This window comes from Centropristis striata, chromosome 22 (genome assembly GCF_030273125.1).
Source record: "Centropristis striata isolate RG_2023a ecotype Rhode Island chromosome 22, C.striata_1.0, whole genome shotgun sequence".
Lineage (NCBI taxonomy): Eukaryota > Metazoa > Chordata > Actinopteri > Perciformes > Serranidae > Centropristis > Centropristis striata.
Genome location: NC_081538.1, coordinates 21291210 through 21312483, shown reverse-complemented (window position 1 = coordinate 21312483; position 21274 = coordinate 21291210). Strand labels below are relative to the sequence as shown.

At 36.3% G+C, this 21274-nt stretch overlaps 1 protein-coding gene across 1 annotated transcript; it reads left to right on the top strand.

Annotated features, from left to right (window-relative positions):
• Window positions 1–1007: 1007 nt before the first annotated feature.
• LOC131960789 (solute carrier organic anion transporter family member 1C1-like) lies at window positions 1008–19730 on the top strand. Its single transcript, XM_059326062.1, has 15 exons — window positions 1008–1163; window positions 2256–2363; window positions 4932–5073; window positions 5886–6018; window positions 7042–7166; window positions 7303–7449; window positions 7849–7947; window positions 9300–9560; window positions 10865–11029; window positions 12115–12310; window positions 13375–13540; window positions 15051–15235; window positions 15346–15410; window positions 16229–16346; window positions 17599–19730. The coding sequence occupies exons 2-15, from the start codon at window positions 2313–2315 to the stop codon at window positions 17810–17812; spliced, it is 2067 nt and encodes a 688-aa protein (XP_059182045.1). The 5' UTR covers window positions 1008–1163; window positions 2256–2312; the 3' UTR covers window positions 17813–19730.
• The last annotated feature ends 1544 nt before the right edge of the window (window positions 19731–21274 follow it).

Sequence of the window (21274 nt, the reverse complement as noted above, 5' to 3'; positions counted from 1 at the left end):
ATACAATTTAAATCTATTCTATGAACACTTTCCCACCCAATCCCACATGTACCTAAGGGCAGCCACACTGCTCTGGCTTTGATCACTCCCATTTCCATGTCAATGGCCTTCTAGAAGTTAAAGGGTCACTTTACACAAGAAAATACAGCTTCTCTTGGTTTGCAAAGGTTCTGAGATACTGTATCTGTAACTTCCACCCCAATACAAAGAGAGTAAAGGAAGTGTTTGTGTTGCTCACAGCTTTATAAATTCCAAGGCAACTTTTGATATTGCCTTTGTAATTTAGATTTTATACTAGTCACATATCAAAATCTTATTTTTTCCTTCATTGCATTTCTGGAATCCAAATAGGTCTACTTAAGAATTCATGTGCCTGTGCTTCTTACCTATCAAAGGAATATTTAACGGCATGTTGTCTAACATCTTCATGGCATCTATGAAATACAGAAATATGACAGAACCCCATGTTCTGGGTAGTTTTTTTTTAATATCTCACATACTCCATCGTTCAAATGTGATCAGGTGATGTGCTGTGCGATACTCAGCCATTAGGACACAGAGAGAAAGCCATTGTTAGAGGCTATCAATAGGACAGGAAGACTTTGATCAGCAGTAGGAAACTCCCAGCTTTATAAAAGCAGAATTTCTCCAGGAGAGGAAAAGCATTTGAGTCTTTGAAAACAGCAAACTAACAGAAGCAGCAGGCTTGTAAAATAAGCTTTGGGCAGCTTCACGCTGCTGCTGTTTGTTGTGCGTTCAAAAGGATGGATACTCTGGAGGCTTATGATGTTCACAGAGGAGGATGTGCGAGTGTGTGCAGACTGCGAGTGTGTGCCTTTTTACATTGGGTGAACCTCTGAACCTTCCGGTGCTGCTCAGACACACATCCCGCTGTACCCAACTGGAGCGGTCACGTTTGGGTTTGTGTGTGCGTGCGTGTCTGTGTGTGTGTGTGTGTGTGTGAGTGCTGGAGGGGTTGGAGGGCTTTTTATTGACATGATCAACAAGTGCACATGAGTGGCTGGGTTACTGATTACAGGTGATGTTATAGTTTGTTTGTGATAAGACTCTTGCTTTAAGCACAAAGTCCTGTCAGGTACACTGAGCCTTCAGCTGCTTTATCACATCCTTCCCCTCCCTCCAGGACCACTGCTGCCTCTCAGGTAAATACTTTTTCTACTTTTTCACTTCTTCTCAAAGATGCACTGAGAAAATATTGTACTGTTTACTGTTTTTTTTAGTGTAAATGACTGTTATTTATTCTATTTTGTCGACTAAAACAGTGATAACAAATCTCAAATTGTAAACCTCTTCAAAATGTACAGTCATGGAAAAATTATTAGACCACCCTTGATTTCTTCAATGTCTTGTTCATTTTAATGCCTGCTACAACTATAGGTACATTTGTTTGGACAAATATAATGATAACAACGAAAATAGCTGATAAGAGTTTAATTTAAGAGCTGATATCTAGACATTTTCCATGGTTTACTTGATAATGATTTTGATTATTACTGTATATTTTTGTTGTTGTTACTGTATATATCAGCACGTATGACAGATTGTGTCAGTTTTCTTAAAAAATCACACTGAGTTATAAGTATTGGTTAAAAAAAGAAAGTAATTGTTGTAAAAATGTTGGGTATTTTTGAGAAAATCAATTGGGGAATATGTTCACATGGTGCAATGATTTCGAGCATTTAGATGATTGTAAAATTCTTGATTTTTCTGATGCTCTGCTGGGATAGATACATCTACTTCAAGGAGCATTTAATGGAGCAAATTATATTCAGTGAAGAAGTCAAATTAAATCAAATTACTAGATTTATGTCTGTTTTGATGAAAAATGATTGGCTTTTATTATGATGAGAGATTGGAGGGGAAAATTACATTTTCAGGCACCAGGGAGGCAAAAATGCAGGTGACTTGAGAGATAAAATTATGAAAGGCCAAGCCATTATTGAAATAATGACAAAAATGTAAACTTGATTGTTACAGCATCATCTTGAAGTCAACGAGTGTGATTTTATGTGTCTGAGTGGTGGATGGAATTTGCAACCCACCTGCAAAATTTGGTGTTTCTATGTCTTTGCTGCACAAACACTTTTAGTGAAGGAAAATAAGAAGTAGAATGAGAATGAAAACAATAGGGCTCCAGCAGTGAACATCACTGCTTGGACCACTAAAAATATCTTGAAATTAAAATAAATTCCCCCAAACTGTGATGTGCAGATAATCTCGGTGTCTTTCTGCAGGTCCTTTGTTGGTGTGTTTTTCTGCTTTCTGGCATCTGTTGAGCACACAGCAGCATCATGAGTGTAGAGTCCAAAAGAACACGTGAGTCCTGCTGCTCCAACCTTAAGGTCAGTGAAATGTTAACGTTTCCCAGTATCACATTGCTGCTTGATGTGTGACGTTGCAGGAATACTGACCAACCTGTGTTATCTTGAATTCTTGCATGCCCACATGGTGAACAAAAAATGAAAATCCTTGATGAAATGAGGGCAGTTATTATTCGGCGTCCTGTTTTTTTTTTTTTAGAATTGGTGTTTGTGGGCAGTGGGTGTTTAGGAGGAGATAGCAGGTCAACAATAAATGCCACATAGAAGTGGTGAACATCATCTGAAAGCTGTGTCCCTGAAGATTAATCTGAGATGCAGCACTGTGGAACAGGTCTCACAGGAATCCGTGAAATAGCCACGGATTCGCTTAACTCAAAATCCGTGGAATAGCCACGGAATCACTCAAATTTCCGTGAAACTGACACGGATTTCGCTACAATGCAAGTTAATGACAGTCATATCCCGTGGCTATTCCATGGATATTTGTTCCTATTGGTTTGTTCCAAGTCACGTGACTTTCAAGGTCCCGACGGTCAGAACAAGAAACATGGCGGACAGTTCTCTCATTTTTAGTGAAAAAAATCAATATTTTGACTTAGTTTCTGCATAAAAATGGATTTTGATCACAATTCTAGCGAGAAATATATGTTTTATTTTCTAAATATTCACTCAGTGAATGTACATAATCACTTTGTATGTTGGAATAGCCACGGGATATGACTGGCATTAACTTGCATTGTAGCGAAATCCGTGTCAGTTTCATGGAAATTTGAGTGATTCCGTGGCTATTCCACAGATTTTGAGTTAAGCAAATCCGTGGCTATTTCACAGATTCCTGTGAGACCATGTTGCACTGTGTGTCAAGTTGTTCTGGTCTAAAATATCTAATAAAAAATACTTAATGAATTAATTATTGATGTATTGTATGTATATTTGTTGAAACCTATTAGGGTGTATGAAGGGTCATACCATTAGGGTTGGCTTTCCAGTCCAGTCCATGTTCAACTATGTCCCATAAGTTGTTGCAGCAATTTTTGGGTTGATACCATTTGTTACTCACATAGTATTAGTACACATCTAGTTTCATATAATATCAGTATATTTAGTATACTCATAAAATTGAGCCCGCTACGCCCTCTGCGGTCTCTACGGTCCTCTGAATAATAACTGGTTACGCAAACTATATTAAAACTGTTGACAACAACTCACACAACTTGTGCAGTATAATGCAAGTTTCATTCATCCAATATAATGCTAACATGCAATGAATTATCTCTGTTTCTGGATTCTTATTACAAAGCATGTGAGAAAAACAAAACTTTCTTCAAGACTTCAAGGTAACAGAGAATTGAATAAACAAATTGTCATTTTTGGCATAAAGTATTCCTGTAATCATTTAAATCCATGGTTGAGAACACAAAAGGATGTTGTAAAATCTCACCGTAAAACAGTTTTTCTGTAACCTTATCTCTATGTATGTCATTTGTCTTGTCATTTCTGTGTCAGTATTATCTGTGTCAGACAAATGGTGCACCTGAAGTGGCCGTAAAAGGCAAAGCATTAACCAAAAAAGCCTAGTTTTTCTCTTGACCAGATAAAATGTGAGACTTTGACACCAATTGAGACCATGAAAAGTGTGTTTATTCTTGCTCTTGTAACAAGAACAGAGCTGTTTATGAGGGTAAAGGTGTGTTTAAATGCATGATAATCACAGACAACCAGACAGAGATAAAGCTAATAGTGACCTGTATTTATACCATGTAAGAGTTGTTTTTTATTGCTTCACTTTGTCAATCTGGTGACAGACTGATGAGTAAAATTGACATTACCAGCCAGCAGCAATTAATATTGCTTAATATTGATTTCCTGCATGTTGAAATCTGGAGGAAATTAAATGTTGTGTACCTGTGGAGGTCCGTCTGTTCTTTCAACATATTCACATAAAAGTCTATGACCTGTAGCCCAGTGTGAATTAATCTTTAACTATCTTTGTGGCGTCTATATGGCTACACACAAGAACCAATGAAATAAAAACTCAAGGACTCAGAATAGCTCCCAAAGATTTAAGATTTCACTTCAGCTTTAATCCCCAGAACCTGAACCAGAACATTTTATCAGTTTCATTTGACAAAAGATGGTGTGACAACTTGTTAACTGTAATCTAATCCAAATAAAAATAAATCCAATCAATGCTGAGAGCAGGTGAGAAGTACTGCATGTCTTTAAATGTGTGTGGAGTTTTGTGTGAGCCTAATCCATTACAGGAGGAGTCGATGCGTTAATACAGTCATTCAGCCTTTCACTAACATCTGTGCAAGGTGCAATTAAATCCTTTTATCCTTTGTATTACAATAAGCCTCATTCAAAACCCTTTTATTGCATTACCGAGAATGCAAGAAAAGTAGATTAATCCTCTCACTCAGAAGTCTTAGAGGAGAGATTATTACCAAGGTAATCATCTTACATTCAGTTTCACTGTTGAGAGATATTCTGAGAATCAGTCTCAGTGGTAACACTTTTCACTCAGCTTTATCAAATCAAATCTAAGAGCAGTTTCATCCAACATGTTGTGTTTTTGTGTGTTTCCAGCTCTTCCTGGCCTCTCTGGCATTTGTATACTTTTCCAAAGCCTTCGGTGGAGCCTATATGAAGAGCTCCATCACCCAGATTGAGAGGCGCTTTGATATCCCCAGCTCCCTCATTGGGGTCATAGATGGCAGTTTCGAAATGGGTTTGTACAGTTTGTTTTCTTAAGATTTTGGATGGTAAAGTAAAAAAAATAATGAGTTTGAAAAAGATGATATTTTTGGGAAATATAAACTCTGCCTCGAAAGGTGGTTTTTTAAATATTGTGTGCACAAGGTAAAAACTTGTTCCCACGACAAGTTAATTATCAAGATATTTACAACTTTACAGGACTTTAGGGATCCATTAATATGCTTTTTCTTGCCAAGACTAATATGAGACAACGTATACCGTTTTTATGTCTGTATGCTAAATATGAAGCTACTAACACTTCTTAGAAGTTAATAGCTCAGAACAAAGACTGGAAACGTGGAAACAGCTAGCCTGCCTCTATCCATAGATACAATCTGTCTAGTTCTATGATTAAAACGTTTTATCTTGTTTGTTCAACCCATACTACAACCAGTGTGAAAAAATGTGTTTGTGGTTTTATGGGGGACTTTTTCTTGGCCAGTTGCAGTAACTTCCTTGAGGAACTTTTTACACTTTTGTTTATGAAACAAGATGAAACAAGTACTTTAGTTTAAGAGTTCTCAAAAGTGGATTTTGTGACTGTTGGTCAGAACCAGGCTAGCTGTTCCCCCATTTAAAGTCTTTATACTAAGCTATGCTATCTGCCCACAGGCTCTTTGTCTCAATTAAGAAACTTCCTTACTTAGTATGCACTTGAAAAGGTTGGTGGTTCTAAGATGGTGACAGTTGAGGGTATTTTTTGTATCTCTCTTTTACAAAATGTCATACTTTAACCCAATAATTCATTCTGTCACTTAGTTATTTTGTAATTCTCCTCCTTCACAGGTAACCTGCTGGTGATAGCATTTGTGAGCTACTTCGGTGCTAAGCTCCATCGCCCCAGGCTGATTGGAATTGGCTGTGTGATCATGGCTGCGGGATCTTTCCTCATAGCATTGCCTCACTTCTTCCAGGGACAGTTAGTACACTGTTTCCTCTATCTTCTTAATACTCAGATGTTGTGTATGTAACACTGTGGGCCTGCAGTAATGATACACATCATTTATTAGATTCAAAAATTAGATGTTTCTTTGAAGTCATATCTGACACTCTTAGCATTTAATTAAACCAAAGTGAGAAGACTCACAGAACTACTGTTATTCAGGGTACAAGATAATCTTCCCTTGAAAAATGCAAGCACTAAGGGAAGAGGTATATAATATTATAAAGCTAATTCTACTTATTGTGATGTGCACATGATGGGATTAGCCTGTTTAGGGCTTCAAGGCAAATTTGTGCTGTTGGCCACATTGAGACCTCTACCAAACCTGTATATGCACCTCTGACACAGCTTTGTTGATCTTGGGCTTTATTTGGGCAAATGCCTTGACCAAAATTACACTTAATTAAAAATAAACAGTAAATTTTAAGGGTTTTGTAGGCCCTGTGGGTCTGAGTCTGTTTCCTGTTTTCCTGCCATTTGGTAATCCAGCCTAACATGTGCATCTATTTTCATTCATTTAAATTTGTATTAATTTGCCTATTTACTTAATGTCCCATTTAATTATGCCTATTTTAATTTGTTTATTTCTGTTAATTTGTATATTTATTTTTGAATATATATTTTAAAAGCATTTATTTTAAAATGAATTTAAAATAAATGCAAATGAATATCTATCTATCTATCTATCTATCTATCTATCTATCTATCTATCTATCTATCTATCTATCTATCTATCTATCTATCTATCTATCTATATATATATATAGCTGAAAATGACAATGTCAGTCATGAATATTGACTTTTTTTTCTGCACACTTTTCAACTCTACAACAGTGTGTTTCAGTTATATACAGACAGACACATTCCTGTTCACATCACGGTTACTTAAAATAACCTCATTTATGTTCATTTGCCATGTCATTTTCAAAAAACCTATTCAAGATGTAGATGTGCCATTTTGAAACGGATAGTTGAATAATAATTCTTAATATTTTTCAGGTATAAATATGAGACCAGTATGTCTCACAACACAGACGTCAACAGCACTGAGGGCACCCTGCCCTGTCTGTCCAACCACAGCCTGGCTGCTGCAGATGAGACACCTGATTTAGAGACCAGAGCAGGTAAACAGCAAACAGATATGGCACTAAAACTATTTATTTATAGAGGCAGATGGTGAGCTGGGCTCTTGAAACATTTTTTTTTTAGCTATTTGTCCAGTTTCTTTTCACATCCTGAGCCCAGTTTTTCTTCCCGCAGCTTGTGAAAAGGCTGCTGGCTCATCCATGTGGATCTATGTGTTCTTGGGAAATATGCTGCGTGGAATTGGAGAGACTCCCATCATGCCTCTGGGTGTGTCCTACCTGGATGACTTCTCCAAAGAAGAGAACACTCCCTTCTATTTGGGTTAGTTACTTTTTACCTTCTGCTGTCAGCTGTGTTTTAGTTTATGCTCTTTCCTGTTCGGGTCGGTTACTTTTCACTGCTTCGGGGCTTCTCTTCATTATTTTTTTGTCATTTTACGTTTACTTTTAACTTGCTTATGATGTGTTCTGCTATTAACCCATTGAGGCCTAAAACGCCTGTAAAACCTCTGGGCGATTTTAAAATAAGCCCCTAAAACCTGAACTTTGAAGAAGTGTCAACGCTCCTACTAAATAATAGATTTTTCAGCCTCTGTAGCAGATAGAAATGAAATTCAAAAAGTATTTGAGAGCTTATACAAATACTACAAAACGACATATCCGCTTTCCAGGCTTCAATGGGTTAAGTACATAACTTTTCTCTCTGTTTCTTCATTCCCAGCCTGCATCCATACAGTGGGGATCCTAGGACCTATGTTTGGGTTCATGCTCGGGTCCTTCCTTGCCAAGATCTACGTGGACATCGGATCTGTAGATTTAGGTTTGGGACTTCTCAATAACATGACTGTTTAAATATGTGTGTTCATGTGGCACAATATACACACTGTGTTGTTAATAGTTCCAGTCAAGCAGATCGCTTTTTAGCAGCCTGGGTTGGGGGGGCATTTTGCTTGCTGAAGTTCCTTGATTGGCCACTTGAGGCTGGCTTCAAAAAGCGAGTCAATCCCCATAGACCCAAATGTTAAAATGCCCAAGTTTACAGCAGAAATAAGCATGCTTACAGTTTGATACAAAAACAGTTTTGGTCTTTATAGCTAATATCCCCATTTTTCAGTTTAGTTCGGAGGAGATAGCAACACCCAAATTGAATTCACATCGGCTCTTTGGGAACCTAAGGGTGACATCACCAGAATTAGGAATATATTTCATACAGCCTGTGGTTTGTACAGGAGCGCCCTAAATGTCTCCAGTTGAAAAATCTTCAACTCAGAGTCTGACGTCAAACAGATGCATCTCAATAAACTAGAATATGATGGAAAAGTCCATTTCCAGTTCAAGTCAAACAGCCCCAACCAAGTATTGAGTCATATAGATGGACATACTTTTCAGAGGCCAACATTTCCATATTAAACATACTTTTTAAAATTGGTCTTTTGTAATATTTAAGACAGGGAACTTTAGGGCTTCATTAAATGTGAGCCATAATCATTATACTTTGAAGAAATTAAATAAATTGAGACATGAAATGTTTCATTCTGTGTGTAATGGATCTATATAATGTATTATTTCCACTTTTTGAATTGAATTACTGACATAAATAAACTTTCATTTATATTCTAATTTATTGAGATGCACCTGTATGTGTTTTGTCCATAAATTGACCAGACTAGTCATGGTGAATTGACCGGACAGATGATTAAATGGTTGCCTCGCAACAACAACAAAAACCCAGCAAGGTGATCATTACTTTAAATTGTAGGCTTCAACAAAAAGGCAGTAAGGCATGCCTTGTGTTTTGCAACCTGCAAAAAGCATTCTGTCTAATCAGGGCCTAATTCAGTGTCACAATTGATTGCTGAGACAAATATTGAGTAATTGGCTGTGTGCAGACCTATTATATGGAACCCCTTTCTAGAAGTCTGACATAATCTATCCTTAAACAAAGCACATAACCTTTTGAACCTATGTGGCGAGGTCATAGTTAAAGAGCAACTCAGCCTTAGTTACAAACCTTCCAGAGACAATAGGTTTAATCCTGTTTACATAGTTTACTGCACGGACTAGTCCCTGAACGTCCTCCTGTTAATGTCTGAGCCGTTACCACGAGGGTTACCAATGGACGTCTTGTACACACTTCATAACCAGCTGTGTTTCTTCGTCTTCCTCTGCCAGAAAGTATCACCATCAACCATAAAGACTCCCGCTGGGTGGGGGCCTGGTGGTTGGGCTTCATAGCAACTGGCACCTTGATCCTGCTGTCCAGTATCCCATTCTGGTTCCTGCCCAAGTCTTTGCCCAAGCAGGGGGAAGAGCAGAGCCAGAGTAAGAGCACAGAGCTCGATACGATGGCAGAGCAGGAGAATTTCCTACCAGATGAAAACCAGGATCAGGAGGAAAAGGAGAAGCCAGTTACATTCAAGGAGCTGGCTAAAGGTACCATCCAAGCTTTTACATCAGTGCAAGATGCTTTTTATGCACTGTGTTTTGTTTTCCCAGTATAAGGAGATGTTGACATACACAACACTGCTTTCAGGGACGGGTCATAAAAGATAACTTGATATTAAATCTCTTCAAAATAAGGTTTTTCAGTTGTTCTTTTATTGTTTTAATTCTGTGCTCTTATTTCCAGAACTTAATCTAAGAGCAGCAGATCAGTGCATGACCGAAACTACTTTTAAGATTTTAATCACCAAGAAAAAGTGCAAATAGTTTTTATTGTGTTTAATCGTTAACCAAGTATAGCCCCACAAACCAGAGCTCCGCCCACTAACCCTGAATCCTGGACAGCCAGATATTATGATAGCCAATCACCATGCAACCTGGACAAGAGTTGAATGACACGAGAAACTTGTGGAAACATTTACTTAAACTAAGGGTCACTTACGCAATATTATATCATAACAGTGTTAACTTTTGTAAATAATTATTTTACATGTCTTAAAATGTCACCAAAAATAAACAGTTTAGAATAACTAGATCCTGTTTAAAACAATAAATTCTGCACTCCTCAGTACAACTAGGAAGCCATGATTTATTCTGCTGAAACAAGCAAATATTAACCGAAAATCAGGCATAACTGCAGGCTGTTTACACAGAGCAGACAGGAGAGGACAGGAGAGATCGGATGTAGAGGTTGCAAAAATGCAAATCGTTCAATCTGTATAGCATGTGGGACTAAATTTGTTCCCCTACATTCTTGACACTTGTGGGCAAGTTTTGTATACAGTATATAAATTCCATTTTATTCCAATTTTCAATAAATAGTTTATCAGAGGAATTCAACTTGCATTTTAATATATTTTTAAATGTATTCTATTATAACGCATAAAGACGTTTTTGAGCTGTTCCCACTTCTAGCCATGATTGTGCTGATTACATAGAAGTAACTATATATCGTGGTGAAATACAAGGCCACAGTGAGTAAACAACAAAAAAAAAAGTGAAATGGCTTTGGGATCAGGCGGTTAAAGCAAGGGCCAATAAAAATGTAACACAAAAGCATACGAACAATGTAGAGGTTATGTGATAATGCTCTTTAATCTGTGAAAAATGACAAGTCGACAATAAGCATTATATGCTGATGAAATTAAGTGCAGCAGAACTTCAAATATAAATGTAATCGTATCATAATTATTATTTATAGTAACCTAACCTAATATAAGGAAGCCATTGTGCCTCTCAGTAAAGCTACTTTAGTTTAATGCTATAATCTGTCTGTGTGCTTTGTTCTTCACCAGATTTCGTTCCGTCTCTGAGGAGACTCTTCAAGAACCAGATCTTCGTGCTGATGATCCTCACGTACCTGGTGGCTGTCAACGGCTTCATTGGCATGATCACCTTCAAGCCAAAGTTCTTGGAGCAAATCTACGGCCAATCTGCCTCCAAGGCCATTTTCCTCATAGGTACAGAGCAATAACTGACCTCCATTCACTCTGCCCTCACAGAACTTTGTGGCGACTGAAACAATGATGTTATTGAAGGGAAGTGTGATTGCGAGAGATAAAGTTGACTTGAAATGTAAGCACTGAGTCGCCCACTGTGGGCTCCTCTTTGTGTGTGTCTGTAAAGTAGCACCCTGAGCTATGATTAGCTTTTTATGACTGTTTACCAGCAAAGTCATTGTTCTACAATCACCTACAATTACAAAACAACAACTGGCTGCCGAACAGAAGCTCTTTATTGCAAATGTAATTTGGTTTACATGGAAATACTGTGAAAAAGCTACTTTTAAAACAATTAATTAAAAAATCTACATATTGTTCAACACCTGAACAGAGAGTGTGTGAGTTAGAAAATGAATGGATAAATGGTTTAAAGACTGCTAAAAGTAGTGAAAATGGTTGTTTTTTTTGTTTGTTTTTTTAAAGCTGGGAGTAATGAATAGATAGTTTAGAAAGTTGAGAGTATTAGATTTATGATTATCTAAAAGTCATTGATAAATGGCTTAAAAAAAAGTTCAAACAACTGGGTAAATGGTTAAATTAGTAATCTGAAAATTTTAGATAAACGAAAAGAGTTATGTAACTATAAAGAATAATCAGTTTAAATAGTCGGCTTAAAGTAATGGAAATTGTTTTAAAAATAAATAATACTATATATAAAAAAAATAATACTATAAATACAAAAATTAGCGACAATATCCACTTTTGTATAGGGATGTCACTGATGAGAGATAAAAAAATAAATATCTAATTTAACATTATCTGAAAACAATAAGTGTACTGTGTCACTGATGCAGATTATATCTATATGTCATAACCTTACTGACATTAAATATTCCTGGAATGCTGCAATATTTAAAGGCATCCATGACTCATAATTCCCTTTACATTTACTCTCCAACATGCTTATGTGCTATGCCATGGTTATTGTTTTTATTACACTATGGCATAAAGCTGTGATAGGAAGGACATTTTTGTTTTACAGTATTTCCAGTGTGTTGATCATACATACATACATATATTCATTCATTTCTTCACCCATCCAGGTATACTGAACCTGCCAGCAGTGGCTTTGGGCATCATTACTGGAGGTTTTATACTGAAGCGCTTCAAGCTGGGAATCATCGGAGCAGCCAGGGTTTCCTTCGCTGCCTCTCTCGGCTCCTTGTGTCTGCTCTTCGTTCAGATCTTCATCCACTGTGACAAGGCAGAGGTTGCAGGTCTTACTGTCACATATCAGGGGTGAGCAAACCATTCTGTTACACGAAAGTTAGCAGCATTGGTGAAGGGGTTGTTTTTCATTTTATATTGTCCGCAACATGAACAGCATGGGAAACACACAGGATTAGAGTCAATATCACCAAAAAGTGCCTTTGAGACTTCCCCATGCATGACCATGCATGTTGGTCAAGCTCCCACACTTATATAAATTAACTTTAGGCAGACAATGTACATGCAAACAGCAAAATATGTCCACCCTTTCATTGGGCTAATTTTAGTATTTAATGTAGCACGGGTGGACCCTCAATTAGCAACATGACTCAATTAGCAAGTTGACTGTGTACTGTTTAGCAAATATATTTCAAATTTCAGAAAGTTTTTATATTAATTGATATTCCACTGCGACATGGTGGACATGTTAAGCTTGACAACATTCAAATACACACATAATGTGATGAAAATACAAAATATAAACGTAAATACTTATTCTGCAACTAGCCATTGTTTCAGCCTCCATTAAAGAAAGACAAATTAACAGGAAAAATGTCACTGAGAGTGTCATGGGGTTTCTTAAAAGGGCAGTTTCCCCATAATGACAGGGTGGACTGCAATTTCAGGGACACGTGAAAAATGTAATTATGAAAATAGAATATACATGATCAAAAGGACTCGTATCAAATAACTTGTTGTGGACAATATAACCATGTAATATTTTTTTTCTGAATAAGTATCATTCAACCACTTATTACACACATAGTAGTAAGCGGGGCAGTGTGTGGGACATGACAAAATCACATACATCCAATGAAAAAAACTGTATAAAATGAAGGAAACACATCTGAGGAGACTTATCATTGTACTGATGTGTGTAAGTGTTTGGCCATTTATAACATGACCTCAGAGTTTCATTATTTTTGCTACATTTTCGAGATGACTGAGCCATTTTGACGAGGACACCAAACGGCTCTTTATAGTGATACTGACTCATTAAAAGGCATATAGAGCATACAACTAAAATGTTTTGTTTTTTGTCACATCGGACCAATATCTCCCACTCATGCATCTCCATTCACTGTGTGCACCAGAGCTCCTCAACTGTCCTACAACCAACAGACCTTGCTGTCACAGTGCAACATGGGCTGCTCCTGCTCGTTGAAGCATTGGGACCCAGTGTGCTCCTACAACGGAGTGACGTATGCCTCGCCCTGCCTGGCTGGCTGCCAGACGTCCTCCGGCTCCGGCAAGGAAATGGTAAGACTGCAACTTATATTTCCTCATGGAAACAATTGTTAGACCACCCTTGTTTTCTCCTTGATCTCTTGTTCATTTAATGCCTGGTACAACTAAAGGTACATTTGTTTGGACAAATATAATGATAACAACAAAAATAGTTCATAACAGTTTAACTCAAGAGCTGATATCTAGACATTTTCCATGGTTTTCTTGATAATGATTTTGGTTATTATCAAGAAAACCATGGAAAATGAGTAGATATCAGCACTTAAATTAAACTCTTATGAGCTATTTTTGTTGTTATCATTATATTTGTCAAAACAAATGTACATTTAGGCATTAAAATGAACAAGAAATTGAAGAAAACAATGGTCTAATATTTTTTTTCCCATGAATGTAGATAAGACTGAAAGAATAAATGTGAGGAAAACAGATTTTTTTTTTAACATACAATAGCAAAACAACACAGTTACATAGAACAAGACATTTACACAAAGAGAAAACAGAACACAGTCCATAAAAGTAACAAGTGCAAAGTGTCATGGTAGTAGAAAAAACAGAGCAGAACCCACAGACAATCTCTCCATATTTTGTAAAATAAGTTTAAAATCCTCCAGAGGAACCACGCTGGAGAGCTTCGGTTCCTGCTGCAGTTTGTTCCAGAGTAGGAAAAGGCCTTTTTCCCAAATTCTGTTTATTTAACACAGTAGGATCGCCACCATGTCAGGAATTACATAGTTTTGAATTGAGGGATTAAAAACATGTGACAGAGGTTTAGCTGTAGGAAGGGGGAAGATTATCATGGACTTCTGATTTTCTAGGGTGCAGATCCCTTAAGGCTTTACAAACCTTCCTTATTTAGAAGGGGGAGAATGAGAAAGTGTGGCTAACAGAGGCACGACTGGAAGGAGGTTGATTTGCCAGCAGGTAATGTGCCAAACAAGGAGGTGGAGGTTATAAAACCTTTGTTAAAACAAAAAATGTAGGCAATCAACATCATGTGGGGTGGACATGGAGGCGGTGCCAAGTTATAAGTATCTAGGTTTATACCTGGATAATAAGTTGGACTGGTCCCTAAACACAGACGCTCTCTACAAAAAGGGGCAGAGCCGCCTCTTTTTCTTAAGGAAGCTCAGATCTTTGGACATCTGTAGTAAGATGCTACAGATGTTTTATCAGTCTGTGGTGGTAGTGTGTTGTTTTACGCTGCAGTCTGCTGGGGAGGCAGCATCAGACACAGAGATGCAAGGTGGTTGGACAGTTGGACGGTTGCAGGAAGGAGAGATTTATCAGGCATCAGGCTGTCTAATTCTAACAAGAGCTAACAGACTAACTGAATTACCCCTTGGGGATAAAAAAAAGTCATTTTAAATTGAATTTGAATATTATTTCATTAAACGTCTTGCTGAAACTTGATGATTAAACAGGTCAAATCTTTCCACGTTCTTCACGTATCACTTTTCCTGCACAGCTGCATTCAGTTTTAAGTCTTAGCCCATGGTCACATTTCTGTCTTCTGTTTTTTTAGATGTTTCATAACTGCACCTGCATTGGAGAGACGATGACTCAGGGCATGAACATGTCCACAGTGCTGGGCCAGTGCCCCAGGAGGAGCAACTGTGATTACATATTTAAGATCTACATGGCTCTGTCTGTCGTGGGCTCTTTTATTTCTGCCTGTGGGGGCACACCGGGATACATCGTACTGCTCAGGTCAGAGACACTTAATCTTAAAGAGCTACAATCATAATGATGCCTTACAGTTTCTTATTGATTTTTGGCAAATGTAGGGAGTTTCTGAGAACTGTCTGTCACCCTTACAGGTCCATACAGAAAGATCTGAAAGCACTGGCTTTGGGTATGCAGACACTGATAGTAAGAACTCTGGGTGAGTACTGAAAATACTTGTAGGTTTGTTAGTATGTTGAAGGTATTGTTTAGCTCAGATCACTATACTGCACTACAAAGCCTAACTGCAGTAACTACATTTTTTGTCGAAATTGAGTTATAACTAAAAATAAACTCCTTTATGTCTGTTTTATCTTGTGACAAAGTTTTAGATTTCAATTTTGCTTTATTTCAGAGAAATAATGATATAAAAATTGCTTTGGATATATATATATATATATATATATACGAATTTAAACATAAAACCGTTCACAGTTCACTTACCGTGTTCTGATTTGACTGTAACACAGCGTAGCCTAGTATTTCTTCATTGTGTTGAATAGTAAAGACAAGAATAATATAAATTACATTTTTATATTTTTTTGATAGTAAAATGATTATCTAGATATTGATTAAGTAAAAAAGTGAAATAAAATTATCTTAAGACTAAAATATAACATTACTTTATAATAAGTCTAAAATACACAAATCTTTGAATAGAATTGTTAAACACTTTTAAATACACTTATAACAAAATCAATTTCAAAATGAAAACAAAGTAGAAAAGCTGAAAGAACAAAAACATTGTGGTGACTGCACTCTGTTTTTGCATTACTTTTAGAACCTTTTACAGCAATGCAAAACCAGAATGCAGTAACTTCATTTTTGGGGTCAAAGGTCAAATAAATCATCGTGGTTTTACTGTTACTGTAGTTAGGCTTTGTAGGGCAGTATACTTACTGTACTATACTACTGTATACTTGATTAGTGACTTTTATCACTGATTAGTGAAATTGTCTCTTTTGTGTGTGTTTCCAGGTGGGATACCTCCTCCTATATATTTCGGAGCACTGATTGACCGAACCTGTTTGAAGTGGGGGACCAAGCATTGTGGGGGCCGCGGAGCATGCAGACTCTATAATGCTGATGCATTTAGGTACCATGAAACCAGACGTAATTATTAGAAAAATCGGTAACGCTTTATATTAAGGTCCTCGTAAAAACCATTATTTAACAAGTAATAAGGCCCTTGTAAGTCCTTACAAGATGCTTATTAACATTATTGTGTGTTTATAAGCTTATATAAGTGTTAATAATGGCATTACAAACACCCATGACCCACCCATTACGTCTTTGCCATGCCTTTATTAATCTTATTTTGTTTGTTTATTGATATTAAAATATACTTTATTGCTCATCTATTTAAAGTTAACTATAAGTTAACTATGCTTTTTGCAACTACCAGATCTAAAGCGAAAACAATGCCTTATTACTTGTTAATTAATGGTTATTAAGGACCTTATTATAAAGCGTTACCGAATAATCTTCCCATAATCCTCCTGTGGAATATGTGTGTTCATCGTGTATAAAATATCTCTAAAGGTTTGTGGTGGTTATTACAGAAGATTATTGCTGCATTCACATGCTCCTTGGGATCCCCCCTTTCCTGATTTGGGAAATGGTTCTTCAGACTTCTGTGTGTTCATGACCTTTATTTGTAATGCAGAAACAACCTGGACACTACAAAGAGGATGTGTTGTATTTTATTGCTCAGACCACTAAGATATTGCTTTATCTGATTTGCCATCACGGCTAATGCTAATAAATAACTGCTCTAGGTCACTCTAAGTGGACAGAAACAACTGGCGATTATAACCAGATACCGTATTACAAATGACATCTTAGCAGAAAATTGATATCCAATATGTGAATTTATTTTTTAAAATGTGTGGATTATGACATCAACTCTGCAAGTACACACATTTTTGCCTACTTCTGAGAACCAAAGACATCTTCATGTGAATTTTCCCAGTCAGTTCTTAATTTTCTTGTTCATTTTAATAACAAAAACAATAACAACAAAAATAGCTCATAAGAGTTTAATTTAAGAGCTGATATCTAGACATTCTTCATGGTTTTCTTAATGATGGTTTTGGTTATTATCAAGAAAACCATGGAAAATGTCGAGATATCAGCTCTTAAATTAAACTCTTATGAGCTATTTTTGTTGTTACCTTTAGTTGTACCAGGCATTAAAATGAACAAGAAATTGAAGAAACCAAGCATGGTCTAATCATTTTTCCATGACTGTATAAGTTTCTATGGATTTCTACACTTTTTTGTTTCTCTTGATAGTTTTTTCCCCGAAGTTATAGAACTTAACCTGTTCCACTATATTTTCCTTTCAGAATGACGTTCCTGGGGTTGATTACTGGACTCTACTTCTTGTCCAACTGCCTCTGGGCAGTCCTCTACGTCAAAATTGTCAAGAAACAGAAGAAGTTAACACTCAGGAATCAGGACAAAGAAAATGGACAGGAGGGTAACATAATGGGCAATGGACACGCCAACATCAGCATTGTCAAAAACAAACAAGACGCGGACAATGAGAGCACTATTTAAGGTATTTGAGGAAGGTGACACCTACTATAATGCAGGTGAACGACACAGATTTCCACTGCCGAAGTACTGGGCTGCATTCATAGAGGACCAAATGTGGTAATGGTACAGTGTCAGCGCTCTTTGGTCTTTGAGCAATACACTTCTTTACTCCTGCTGTTTGTTCTCTTCAGAGGTCAAAGATCCTGACGAGAGCTTAGTTTTAACATAAACAACAATCAAATGACATCGAATGATGTGCAATCCATATTCTTATTAAACACATGAAGGTCATTTTTAGCTCTACTTAAAAAACAACAGTCAGAAAAGATAATGGGAAAATACAGTATGCTGTTCACTGATGAAACATTTCAGTATGATTAGGATGTGAGAACAAAAGATATCAAAATATTAATATTTTTGACTCTGAGCTTGTGTCCACCATTTCTACTTGAATAGCATTAGGTCAGTTAATGATAGTAATGTCTCATCCTTTATCTTTACATGTAAGGTGATTTATGCATACAGTCTATGTACAATATATGTACAGTGTATAGTTTTTAATACTAGTACAATACAACTGAATATGTTGTAGTATCACTTAGTAACGGGAAGTATTGCTCATGTTTTTTCAGTTCTTGACAATGTTTTCTTCAATATTTTTCAATGCCATATCATGAGTTTGTAAGCTGATACAGCCTACATCATTGTCTTCAAACAGCAAAGTAATGAGGATAGTGAGGATTCAAATTCAGGTTGTGTTAGTGTTTAGATAGAAGTTAATTACGTAAATGTACAGCTTAAACTCACCAAGTAAATGAGCCAAGTTATAACAAGGAAGAAATCAGACCAGGATTCCTGACATTAGAAGGTAAAACTATTTTTGTATGATAAAACTGGCATAATTAACACAGTCATTGATTGACTTCCTAAATAAGTGACTTGTAAGAAAGGCCCCCTTGCAAAATTCTAGGATACAATAGGTGGTAGAAACTGTGTGGCTGCAGAGCAGTAAAGAGCTTTGCTTCCCTCTGTTGAGGATTGACAGATTCAGTGTGACTGCTGCAGGCTCATTCAGTCATCAAAAGCAACAGAAGTTGTCTGTGAGGGATAAAACTTGCTGTCTGTAACAATAGATTGCCAGTGTGTCTGTGTCTTTGTGCACTACATTCATGCAAGTACAAAGCGGTTGGTCGGTGGAGACGTGGTCACAACACCATTTTTGCTACTACCTTTTTTGGTAGTTTGCAACTCCAAAGGGTCAAATATGAGTAACTTAAAGATATACAATAGTTTGGCATAATGGAAAAATGCTCTTCTTCACTTTCTTGTCCAGAGTTTGATAAAAAAAAGGTCAATATCACTCTCATGTCTGGTAGGTAAACAGATTAGCCTGCAGGTTAGCTTAGCACAAAGGCTGGAAATGGGGGGGAAGCAACTAGCCTAGCTCTAAAAAAGCATAAAATAACAACAAAACAGTTTGGAATAACTCAAAACTGTTAAAATAATTACATTATGATCTCATTAGGGCATCTTGAAAGGACTTATGGGGCCACACTGAGTAAAATGGCAACAATAAAATAGCAAAAAACAATCTGGGCTGATTGGTAGATTTGGAAATTTGGACAGAGCCAGACTAGCTGCATCCCTTTGATTCCCTGCTTTGTGCTAAACTAAGCTACCTGACTCCAAAGCTGTTGGCAGTAACCTAAAGTGCAGACAAAGTATTAAAGTTTCATCTGACTTTTATTCACAGGCTACATCTGCTAACCTTTATTATGAATGTGCCCCAGTGACATTTGACGTGTCTGGATATCTCACCTTTACATACACTTCCTGTTACATCACATTAGAAACAAACTGCTAAAGGTCAACGTTCAACATTGTCTGGAAAAGTTCAGTGGGTTAAGAGTAACTCAGATTGTATTACTCTGTTATACATTATACTATATATTATATCAGCTTATATATATATATATATATATATATATATATATATATATATATATATATATATATATATATGTTGATGATGCATATATCTATATAGAATTTCTGTTAATTATGACTTAACTAACTTTATATTGGGCTAGGTATGTTTTTATAGTGTCCCTTATATTTTGTTTAATCATTTCTACTTTTTTTGTACAATTTTGTTGATTGTCCTTGAAGTATATCTGTAAGCATTAAAGACAATTTTCTCAATATGTGATCACAATATGAGTCTTTATTCATTTTGTCTACTCGTTTACACACGGCAAGTTTCCATGCATATGCTGACTGTTATGTCTTTATTAAAGCAATTATAAGCACTATTTTAATATTAACAATAGATCACATAACAGGCTCAAAACTAGAACAAATAGTGAACAAAAAGAAAACATATATGCATAAAGAGAGAGGAAGAGAGAAAACAAAAATGTATAGCTGAGCAGGTTCAATGGCACCAATAACACGGGCTATTAGTCTTAACAATGGCAGTCCAGTCTTTAGTTTACCTGCTGACTCTACAGACTGGATAAAATAATGTACAATCCCTCCCCTGAAAATGAAAAATTAAATTATAACTGCATGAAAATGTCTGTCTTATATACTTAATATTTGTTTTATTCAAATTTTTCACCATACTTGCAGCCCATTCAAGACTTAACCTAACATCATTACTGTTTTACGTAAATCTGTATACTACAATACAACATCATCTCCCTCTTTGGACACGTGCAGAGTTTTGGGCTGTGGGTAAAGTTGAAGGTTGTTATTGCATAACCTGGTGCATCAAACTTTGCCTGTTTACTTTGTGCCTCACCAGGTTGTTTTTTTCCTCCTTCAACTGGAAAAAAGTGTATTTTGCCATTAAAACTGAAAATATATAATATATTGTAACTGTTATGAGCAGTAATTACATTACTGCATGTTTGTTAAACCCTTATAACACTACCAATAGATATATAGTGCATACTTTAGTATAGATAAGATTTTAAAAGTTGTTAGCATTTTTATGTCAATGGAAATGTAACAACCCCCACTTCAGAAAATACATTTGATATCTCAGCATTGCATTCATGATTGATTCAATGTTATTTTTAATATTTGGGTTTAAAATATAAACAAAAAAATCTCTCAGGATGAGGACACAGTAAAAACCTAATACAAGCTTCATTCACAGAGCATTCACTCTCTGCTAAATAGCCTCGTCCTGCATAATAAAAGTACACAGTTAAAACAAACAAAGAGTTAATTATCAACTATGAATCATTGTGTTCACTATTTGGGTTAATTATGCATTTAATATAATATGAAATATTCATAAAATACACAGTTGCCCATAAAGTTGGAATAATTGTGTTTTCAGACACAATCCTCCGTTAATTATGGTTTCATTTTCATTGTGATATGTTTAAGAGACTGATGAATAAAGTTTTGAGAAAATATACAGGTACATCTTTTACATATGATGGAAAAGTCCATTTCTAGTGGTTCAAGTCA